This window comes from Geospiza fortis, unplaced genomic scaffold (genome assembly GCF_000277835.1).
Source record: "Geospiza fortis unplaced genomic scaffold, GeoFor_1.0 scaffold95, whole genome shotgun sequence".
NCBI lineage: Eukaryota > Metazoa > Chordata > Aves > Passeriformes > Thraupidae > Geospiza > Geospiza fortis.
In genome coordinates this window covers 3133750-3145767 of record NW_005054333.1, presented here as the reverse complement: position 1 = coordinate 3145767, position 12018 = coordinate 3133750, and the positions used below count along the sequence as shown (strand labels likewise).

The 12018-nt window shown below is 35.8% G+C and overlaps 1 protein-coding gene across 1 annotated transcript in view; it reads right to left on the bottom strand.

The window, feature by feature from the left end:
- The window catches only part of HIBADH (3-hydroxyisobutyrate dehydrogenase), a 77414-nt gene that overhangs the window by 64838 nt on the left and 558 nt on the right, over window positions 1-12018 (bottom strand). The window contains exons 2-3 of the mRNA XM_005421733.2: window positions 8049-8158; window positions 5499-5620 (exon numbers count right to left, since the gene is read on the bottom strand). Coding sequence (XP_005421790.1) covers window positions 5499-5620; window positions 8049-8158 — 232 coding nt within the window. The remainder of the gene's footprint in view (window positions 1-5498; window positions 5621-8048; window positions 8159-12018) is intronic.

Sequence of the window (12018 nt, the reverse complement as noted above, 5' to 3'; positions counted from 1 at the left end):
ATAGTTCCTAGCACTTTGCCCAGCACAGTTTAAAGCATATGGAGATATTTGGCTTCAACCATCTCCTTTGGAAATTATTCCACAGTGTATGAAGAATGTCGTTAGGACATTTTTCCTGGTAGACACGGCACACATTTTTCTTTCCTTAATGATTTCCAGCCTATTATTCCTGGTTATGTCCCATTGAGCTAGCCTGAATAACTCATCTTTACACCTTTGAACAAATGGAGACAGATATGTTTCTCTGCACATTGGTCACTATTTGGCCAGACTACACACAATTTTATTGCCAAAATATACAATATGCTTTAATAAAATTATTTATTCCACCCTTTTAGTCATTGTAGGATTGTTGTCTCCACCCCAGTGAACATTTTTAGATGATCTCAATAAATCTGTTTATTCCTCCTTACCTTCTGCTACCTTTTGTTTTATTTTATAGAGAATGCAAAAGACATAACAGGCTTACAGAAGAAAAACAGCCTTGCAAAGTCAGCACATAAGTAAATATACTACCCAACTCTTCTGAAACAGCAGCTGCTGCCAACATAGAGATATTTGCACAAGGTTTATACTTCCTCCCCTCCCTGTGTCAAAATATACATCTTACCAATGTGTAAGATTTTCAAGATTTTCAGTTCTTTCTTCTCTCCAACAAAAGAGATCTATTAAACTAGCTTTATTTTGACAGATAAGTATTGTTATAAAATTTAAACCATAAGTTATTAGAAATCAGAAGCTTTTTAAGCATCTCAGATTTCAAAATATTTCTTCATCCTCATTTCAGCTTCCTTAAATCAGTTCAGCCAATTCTTCCCTTTTTTGTCATCAGTTACTTTCTGCATTATTTTCTCTCATCTAAATTTCAGAAGAACTCGTAATATTTTTCACACTACCTTTAGTATTATGGTTGTACATTGTAATTTCTACTACCATCCCTAAATCACAGGCTTTGCAAAAAATGAATATGATCAAATGCATTCAGCAAAAAATGTAAGCAGAGAAATTAAGAAAGATGTCAGGAACAAAAAAAATTACACAAGGCATATGGTAACTGAGGAAGAGCAAAGCAAGTGAGGTAAAATTGTTACGCTCAGTACCAGGAACACAGAGAACATTGTGGCCATTCTGAGCACACACATTTGGGCTTTAAAAATAAAGCATAAAAACATAAATCCAGAATCTATAATGGAGCAAATACTACTATGCATTTAGATGTTTTTTCTTGCCAAGAACACCTACTACTGAGTGGGATAGGTCAGAATTATTAGTTCTAAATTCATGAACCTGCTCTATCCTTATAGTGTTTCAAGGATTCTAACAGATCCAATCACTGCATTTCCAGACCAGAAAGCCAAAACCACACCAAACCTCTATACCACTGAATTCAGGACAATCCTTATTTTATTCTTTGTGTTTATGAACAAATACACGATGTCTCAAATTAGAGATTTTGAATTAACCCACCAACTTTTCCTCTCCCATGAAGTCATAAGATTGCACTTCTCTAAAGGTGCACAAAGCTAAAGAAAAAAAGCAGACACAACTTAATGAAGACAGTTCAAGTAGCTCTACCAAGGTTCCCCAGCAAAGACAGGTTTATTAAATCAGTTTAATTCTGGCAAAGATATGATTATGCATCTTTATTACAACAGAATTTACAACCTAAGAGATGCCATGTTTGAACTACTCATTCCTATTTCCTATTTTTTAGTCTGTCTGAAGGAGTCTTTCAAATAATCTTTGCAAATATTGGTGTGCATAAAGTTTTAACTCCTCTGCTCTCCTTGGAAAAGGCACAGCACTAAGTGCCTTCAATGTTCAAGTAAAAAAAACACATAACTCGCTTCTCCTATTTTAGGAAAGTGCCCTTTCTAAGAAAAAGGAAAAAAATTATGGTATCCTGAAATATATTGCTCTTTGAAATATAATAAATAAAATAAAATATCTCCAGAATGTTTCTAATATTTTTTTTACCTTTGCTCCATATTAAGTAGAGATCTGGCCATGCAGGTATTAAGTCTGCAATGCACCATCAAGGACTCACATTGTACTTTACGTTATCAGTGACCTGAAGTCTTAACTTGTCAGTCTTACTACTACTACTGTTTCCATCACTTTATGATCAGCTGAAGTTTATGGAGACAGTACTCTAAGATGAAACAGTTTGAAATGACAGCTGGAATAGAAACTACAACCTCTTCTAGCCACCTCCAACGCACGGTTTCTAAAAAAAAAATATCTTTTATTCTACTCTTTATTACCATTTTAGCATGACTACAGTTCTCTATATGACAGCTGTTATTAACAATTAGCAGTCTGACTTTTTAACTGACTACTCTCTTGTCTAAAGGATACAGTGAGGAGGAAGATCTAAAGTTTCATTATCAGATCTTAAAGAACCAGACTTACAAAAGAGTTGAAAATCTTTTTTCATACCTCCAAAACCAGAAAAACAAATCAAGTTGTCACATCTTTTTGTGACGTTCCAGTAGAATGCACTACAATGTACTTTGAGCAGATACAGAGCTGATAAAATTTTAATAGCCAGTGGAAGGAGAAAGAAGTTGAAAAGGTTGTATCTGAACACTAACAATGCTTACAACATAGAAAGAATTACATTAGAAATTAAAAAAAAAATCAGCCAATATACTTTAGGAAATTAGTATCTTGTATACTGAGTTAAAGAGAGAACTATTACAGCAGTCAGTGAAGCCACTAGTGAAATTAGCTCTGGATTATGAGGTGAGAACCTGTATCACACTTCTACTGAAATCAGTGGGAGGACAAATTTGACACAATTCTTGAAGGCTAAATTTAGATCCTGTACTTAGCCAATAGAATCTTGTGCCAATAGGAGTCAGTTTTAAATATGCTTCTGAGATAATGTGTGCCTTAAAATACTTTTATACATACCAAGATGAAGAACCCAAACTTTGCAAAGAGATAATTTTCCTGTCTAGATTAAAACAAACAAACAAACAAACAAACAAACATGGATTTTGAAGATGTTTCCCCGTTTCTCCCATGCTCACAAAGAGGTCACAAACCACGGCAGCACTGGGAACCATGACAGAACTTTCTCATGTGGACCTGCAAGAGATCCTAATCCTAGGCTAAAGCGATTGCTATCTCTAGACAGCATTAGCAGCATAATCTGCATGCAACCATGGGAATGAGAAGTATTTTCTGAAGTCACTTAATAAAAAATAATACTATAGTGACTTGGTTCATCAACTTCTACTTAATGGGTCCTGACTGTAAGCTGCAAGTAAATGCTGTAGGCCAATCATATGAAGAAGACAGCACTAAGCTGTAGGCCAATCATATGAAGAAGACAGCATTAAGATGGCATGAAGGCCCATCTGAAAGAAGATCAAGAGAAAGAATCTTTTGGGGGCAAGACTGCAAACAAGCCACTAAAATCTGGCCCTAATGTTATGCCCAAAGATTATTCATTTGCAATGTCAGAACATGATTAAAATCACTGCTCTCTCTCCCTAGAGTTTATAGACCAAGAAATTTTCAAAATATTATTCAGTTTGTGAATTTGTTCACAGTGAATGAATGTTAACATCAGGCAACACCCAAATACCTAAAAACACAAGTGGAGTTGTCTGCCAATAACAGCTAGTAAACAGACAGCTCTAAAGAGGACAGTTCAGGCATGCTGCTTTCTCTTCCTCCTCCCTATGTCCCACAAACACTCTCCTTGAAATTCCTGCCAACTCTATTGCATTGCACAGCAACAGCATAATGCCTGCCAATTTCTAGAGAGCCGAGCATACTTCTCCATTTAGTGTTTTGTCTCAAGGCCAACAATGCAGTCAGGACATATAAAAATACCCCAAAGACTTGATGCGTTAGGTACTGAAAGATGGAAATAACAAAGCATAGCATTAAAGGTTTTTTCCAACAGACCTAACTTCTCCACATTTCTAGCAAGTGCCCACTTTAAACATGATTTGTACAGAGCACTCCTTGGGCTTCACAAATATATTAAGGACTAGAAGGTCAAGTCTATTCTTTCCCCCTTATACAGGATATCCCTCAATCTGTAACTGACACTAGTCACCATTCAGATAAACCACCAACACCAAAAAAGCCATCTGTATTCACACCAGTCAGCTATACGTTATCACATTAACTCTGTCTTGGCCTTACCATCTTGTCAAGGAACAAAACCCCCTAAACAACTAAAGTTGCTTCGGAATCAAACTTTTCCTTTTCTTCTTTGTAGTTATAGTCAGACTTACACCAAAAACTTAAAGATAAAAATAAATTATAAACATTTCTAAAAGGTAAATAATTTCTTCTGGAAAATAACACATTTGGCAGAAAGGGAATGAAGAAAACAACATAGAAGTAGGTCAGAATTGCCCAACTGATAAGCAAAAGTCCATGCTGTGTTTGAAAAGAAGGATCAGAGAGATACATAATCTGCCCACAATACAATTTTTCTGTGGTTTTTCTTCCCAGGTTGATTAGCTATCTAGCTTTATAAAAGAGAACTAACATTCTGGCTGGGAAGCAAGAATCTTGTCTTCTCCATTATATTCTTCAATATCACCTACCTGGATCTGCCTACTTTCTGTTCACAATAGAATTTGGATGAAAATTTTGGCTTCTAGTATGTAGTCAAATCTTGCCTTAGCTCCCAGTTGAAAATTAAACAGATTGTTAGTTTTTGCTCATCACTGACATTCATCAGGAAAATAAAGAATTCTTAAAATGCCAGTTACCTTAATTTTTAGATGAGACTGTAAAAACCTTAAGATTGTCACACAAAAAATGAGGTTTCCTCACCTTCTAATTCCAGGTATGTTGAAGAAGAATTCAACAATAGAAAGGACTAGTTATGGTTTTGTTTTCAAAATATTAATTTTATGTTTCTGCTCTCCTCTGCCCACAATTTGAGATGTCTTTCCTGCTCTGTATTATTTCTTACAAGAGACTAAATACTCAGAGATCAATAGTTAGCAACTTTTAAGAATAGACAATTATCGCCCACATATGTCAGTTGTTATAAAACCAGACAAATCTCTGTTTTCTTTTGACAAAGACATCTTATATTCCTCACTTCATTCTTCTTTTAATTAAAAAGAAGATAATGAAACGAGGAATATAAGATGAAACAGCAACAGAACTGCTTAATGACAACCAGTTTTTCCCTAACAGGAAGAAATAGATGGAGGGTAAAGAAATGTCAGCAACTGCATAAAAATGCAACTTTATGAAAGAAGTTAAATTAAAAGGACCACTGTACCATACCCAAGAAAGCTGTTTCTCCAAGTGTAACACAAAAGTGTACTCCTAAATCCTAAAAATACTCCTATGATACATATCTGTAATGCAATTAAACAACAACAACAAAACAGAATTCTGTACATATAGCAAAGAAAAGCAACTTATAGCAACAAGGGTACAAACTGCTGACTGAAACTGCAAAGAAAGAGACAACTTGTCCAATATAAGGTAAACTTCTGATGAAGACTTACCTCCAGAAACAGGGGCATCCATGAAAACTGCTCCTGTGTTTTCAGCAGCTTTGGCTAATTCTTTTGAAACTGCTGGATCTATAGTGCTGGAATCTATTAGCAATGAGCCTTTCTTCACTTTCCTAAAATAAAGATTTATTATTATAATTATCATTATTATTTTCAGAAGATATTTGCAACTATTACCATGGCACTGGCTTCCATCAGCATGACAAATGTGCAGACATTTTTGCTACACTAGTAAACGTAAAGTTTTAAACCTTATTGAGCAAGATCTGCTCAGTATGTATACTGCAGTTTTGAACCACTCAAAGCCCAACAAAAGCTGAACACAAAAAAGGATATTCTTCTAAACACTATTAAACAAAATTACACAAAAAGCTTGCACTAAGAAAATCTTCCATTACACAAGTTGAGCAGTATATAATATAGAGATCACCTAAGATGCATTCTAAGCAACTGCTGATACAGCCTAAAGTTTAATATATAACAATAAAATGTTCTTTTTATATATACAGTATCCTAACTTCTTATGTCAGAATGGTCTGATTGCATTATTTTAATCATTCTACAATTTTTTCTACATAAAGACCATAACTAAAACCACAAAAGCCCACTGAACATTTGAAGTGAAGTATGGAGAAAAATGTTTTCCCATTGATAGCCAATACATTTAGGCAGATCTGTATTTCAAACTGTAGGCCACAAAAAGCTCTTTATTTGATTAAAAAACACAATAAAATTTTTGAAATTTAAAAAATGTTAACTTTTTTAATGCCCTCCACAACAAAGAAGTTGATTTTTATTCCTCTTTCCATTGAACTGCACCATGATTTCAAGTCCACCTGACCAGCAATCACCATGAAATCAAACACCAGAATTTTTCAGTCATAAAAACGTGGCCCATTTAAAGCTACTCGTGACAGATAAAGACATCCACCGCACCTTGCATGCTGCTGGCAGTACAGTGGATTTCACTTAATTGAATTACCCAGATTGCTGGAAATAGCCTCTCAACGTATACATACATTGTGACCCCACTGGAACTCCAGAGTGAAACAGTTCCACATACACAAAACTCATCCCTTGGGCTGCTACAGTTAGTTTGGACACATGCAAACAAAAACCAGCGCAGCAGATAAGGTGCTATGTCATCTCCCCTTTATGTTCAGAAGAAGGCACAGTGGCACAGGCTCCTTGGTAACACAGTGGGATGACGAACTCAACCTTTAAACACTTCACGTTATTGATGTTTTCTTCTATAAAGCTTTAAAAGCTTCAGAAAATTATGAAAATCAAACCAGTCAGCAAGGACCAGGTCATTCAGAGCCACAATTATTCACTACTGCCAAATCACACTTTCTTCTCTTAATACAGAGGCTGAGAAACTGCAGCAGCATAGGGCTGCTTTCCACATCCTGTTTCCTGCTGGATTTCCCACATCTATGTACTCAAGAGATTAACTGGCTGTACTGTATCAGTACATACTGCCAATCGTTCTTCAAACCACTGCCATCATGGGCAGTTCTCCCACAGCTGTTCCCTGAGCTTTGTGGGGCTGATCCAATTACCCATCTTCCCTGAAGAGTCTAAGTTTAGATCTCCTCACTCCTACCTTATGAGAAATTAAACTACAGACAACAAGGGAGAGAATCAACTATTATTCTTATACAGCAAGAACAACAGAAATCCCGCTTTTCTACTTCCATTCTCATCACTGCATCTTAATATTGTACAATCAATACCTAAAAAGGCATCATCATTTTTTGATAATCTACTGTACTTTTGTCTTCTGTATGTTTTTTTTTCCTTTACCTTATTAACCTGGATAGCTGTTAAGAGCCTACATGATCCTCAGAGGTATCCAGTAGACTTAGTCAGCCTGCCAGGAGCAGTGCACTTGTAGCCAGAACAGATTTTTGAATTGTATTTATTTTTTGATTTGGCAAGTTCAAAAACTCTGAGCACTAGAATTCTGCAGACTGTGGATTTGAGGCTCAGTGGAAATCCCTCCACAAAAGTTAAAAAACACTGTTTCACATTAAACAAAATCTTACGATATTTTTTGGGTAATAAACAGATAACAAGAGTAGAAATCAAGAAAGTCTTGTCAGCGATTCTATGTAAATACACTTTAACAACATAAGACACAATGGTTTCTCTTCAGAACATCTAATTTATAGGATTTCAAGGTAAAGAAAATAGTATTTGAGCAAATAATTGTTGCCAGCAAATATTCTAGTTGTACTTGAGTGTAGTACATTACATTATGGCAAAAGAACCATACAACTGAAAAGGCAGATAATAGTTAAGTTGCCTGAAATGCACAAAAATTATTATTCTACTCAAAATTAAATAAAGACTTTAGCCAAAAGCCATTCAAAAGCAGCACTGCATGAGAGAACTTATATAATTAGAAATATCAATAGTGACAGAACAGAGAACATTGAATTAAGTGCCCTGAAGGCACAGGAAGAGTTACAACAACAGCAATCATCAGACAAACCTTGAGTACAAGTGGAAATTCTCCAAACTACAAAAAAGTCTTACTTTAGAATGCCATTTCTTCCTGTGTAAACTTCTTTTGCATGGGGACTAGAAGGCAGCATGGTAATAATTCTGTCTGCTCTTTCTGCTACGTCTGCTGGGGATTCTGTTACCTTTTAAAGAAAAAAAAGCCAAACAATATAAGCTTACACACTTCCTGAAAAAGAGATGTCAGACATGTTTGATGAATTTGGTTTTAGTATTCACTGGTCACAACTAAGCTATTAAAAAAAAATTAAAACACAAGAAAAACTGCTCTCCTAATGAACATATTGATTCTTTGGATCCAGCAACAGAAAAATCAAAACAATGAAAAGGATCTCCTATCATGGAAGTTCCTCCACAACATCTGCTAAAGGGAATATGCTTTCATCCCATCAACCTATTCATAAATCTTCAATTCACTACAGACCCTGAATCTATAGAAAATATTATAGAAACTGTTTCTAAGGAGGCACAATACGAAAGGATTACAAAAAATCTCACTTTTTCCTTGTCTTATATACAGCATTAAAAGAGAAAAAGACTGAGGAAAAAAGAAAAAAACTTACTCGATGCACGTCTGAGCCTCACCTTAAAAGGAATCAGATAAACTAACTGATGTTTCTCAAAATATTATAACTGGCATTTTTAAAATGGAAAATTATCAGCTCAAGCATCCTTCACGAAAAAGATCTGACCAATTTTCGACATATATTATTAGGTATTAGTTGTTAAATAATCATACCTAACTTGAAAGGTATATTACCATTCTGAAGTCACTTTCAGAGGCAGGCAGTATAGTATTTAAGATACATACACAACAAATGAAATTTTGACAGCTAAGTTGTGAGTTTCACTTGGAAGGCATTTACCAGTAAGATTTCTGTCCAGTACTGGTCTGAATTAATAAATTTCTTTAAAATTGCATTGTTAACACATTAATAGCCCAGGGAAAATAGCAACAAACATACAGTTCATTATTTTATCTTTAGCCCACAAGGATCTAATCTAATTTCAGTCATTTGTAATTAATGCTGAATTACACCTTGAAGGACTTCTGGGATCAGCATAAGAAACTTCTTGATTTTTATTTGACTTCTGAACAAAAGAAGGGAAGACTGTACATAGTCAGTGAACAAGGCTCTTGGGGGAAAAACACCAAGAAACTGGCATGGATGGGACCGAGAAACAGGCAGATTTTGTTTCGAAAGAGTAAGTTAATACTGCACAAAACGCCGGGCATACCACACAGTTACAAAAGGAAACATGCTATAGTTTAAAGAACAAAGGTTAGCGGGAATAAATGAGGCAATTATAAGCAGCAAACCTTCTATATCTGATTAGCTGATTTCATGACTTGCCTCTCTGGAGATGAGAGAACCTATCTCTTTAAAGAGAAGCATGGCACCTTTGTCTTTAGTTCTATGTATCTCTGGTTTGGCTCAGTCTCAATGTGTATTATTAGAGGTGGAGAGAGGAAATATGAAATTTGAACCTGAATCTATATGTGTCTTCTTCTTTGAAACTATGATCTCCAGTATTCTTAGATGTTTGGAGGGTATCAGCTGAAGACTCAGTGGCCCATTTGCATTTTTCAACCAGAAGTTGAAAAATATACTACATTGGGCACACAAATGAAACAGTACATCAGCCTCAAATTTCTACTTGGCTACATAGATAGCAGATAGCTGGGTTTTGGTTACAGTTTTAAATAATTCTTAAGTAAAACAGGTACAAAGAAGACATAGTACAGTAGTCATCTAAACAGGAATTCATTTATTCCATTCACGTCTTTCAAAATAGTAAGATGCCTTTTACATGAAGAAAGTTAGATTAAAAAGGTGCACAGACTGGGACAGTACTTCTACAACTATACAAAGGAAAAACCTTCTGCTACCTTGAAGTAAGTAGCAAAACAAAGTGGGAATTAAAAGTGGGAATATACAACTCTTGGCCTTTTGGTACTGTTAACAAATATGAATAATATTGCCTGAAAAAATATACCTAGCTGTTCAGTAAACAGCATATAAAACTTCTATTTTATTTTATTTGGGACTTTTCAGAAACAAAGCTGAATGATTTGAAAGCTATTACGAAACATTGAGCATTTGAAATCATTAAGAATATGTGCATAACTTTAAAAAACAGACCAAACACTAATTGTTGATTATCAACATAGACTATACTAGCTCAGAGTAGCAGCCCACCAAGGCCTGTACATGTTCTGATACTTGTTTAGTTTAAGCAAACTTTTGCAGTATGTAACTGGATAGGAGAGATTTTTCTGTTGGTACTGCCCTTAGATGCATTTGCTTGTATTTGTTCCAAACTGCTTCCCTATTTTGTTTTACTTATATTTACAAGAAGTCAATTAATTATTGTTTGCCTGAAATGGCATTCTTACTGTAAACTAAAGAAAGCTCTATTTTTATGATGCTTTATGCATCAGGTGACTCCAGTAACATTCTCAATGTTCTAAATCCGTGATGGGATTTAGATACAAAGACCTGTAAGCTGAAGTGTGACACGCAGTTACTCCATTTGTGAGCCTTCCAACTTTCTCCAAGTTCCACCCCAAGTGGTTCCATATGCTCATGCTCAGCCAGTTTTCCTCTTATTATTCACCTTTAGCAGGTGGGTGGCCACTTTCTGACATGTACCATATCCCAGTTGTTTACTTCATTGGCTGAAGAAAGCGGAGTAGGAGATTGTGCAGATTTATGATCAGGCATCCTGCATCCACCATATACCTTGGTAGCAGCACTGGCCTTAAAAGAATGGACATTTGACTAAGTTTACTGTCTCTTGGGGTCATTTCACTTCTGTAACACTCCTGATGGTTTTACCCTTACAGCCAGACCAAAGAGAAAGCAGCCCTTAGAGCCCAATGTTCCTTCTACAGCAGTTTCTACAAGGCCCCATGGACCCACAAGTTTTCAATTCCTGAAAAAAGTGCTGGAGTAGGATTTACACCTAAAGATCAAGAAGAGGAAGTTATGTTCACATATTTTCTTTAAATGTGTTTTATTTGTATTTAAGCCTAGCCATGTATTCTCTCAGCGATTTATGATCTTAAAACATACCTTGGACTTTATTTTTAAAGGCATTACAGTTCACCTGTATTATCACATGTCACATCTTGCTGTGAATGCCAAGGATTCTATTACAAAGGCAAAAAGCTATCAACATGGGCAGCCACAGAAAAGAGATTCCACTGCAGAACATGAATTAAAAATACAACCAACAGCTCAAAACAATCTCTTCCATTTGCCCAGTCTTACTCAAGACACGTCTGGTTCATGCCTGAGGGTCTTGGCTGCTTTAACAAAATAGGAACAGGAGCTAGGAAGAGAGGTGAAAAGCTTACTTTCCCACTTAAGGCCAAGATTCTGGAATGATTCAAGGCGAGCTGCAATTAATTACTAACAGCTGTGTGGTATCATTTTATCTTTTAGGAATCTCGATCTTACCTCATTATTTAAAACAGTTGCAATTAGTTTCAACAGTTTAGACCTTCAAGGAACACAGTTCCTCTGTCTAGACCTACCTACAATTTCCTTGCCACTGCTGCAAAATTCCCGTCTATCCTCTGCATTGTTACATGACAGGTTTATTCTTGCACTGCACTCCTTTTTTCTGTGTTTTAAGCACGTATCCATTTGCCCACAACTGTCTAAATTGTGACAGCTTTGAAGTATGTCAAAACCATTTAAATGTGTTACAGACACATAGAAATGACACAACCATCTGAGAGAATGGGGCTCTGAGGGTATTAACAGATTAAGAAAAGTAATAGGACTGGCTGGAACAGGGCCAAGATTTTGCAGGGTATATTGCAGGAAGGTAAAGCTCCCTAATATAATCAATTTCCTTCCCTCCTTTTTCCTTTTCATTCCTTCCTCTTCTCTCAGCATATCCTTCCTCACCTCCAAGAGAATAAGCACTTAAATAATTAGATTTTTCCCCTGCCCCTAAGGACTACACCTTGAAG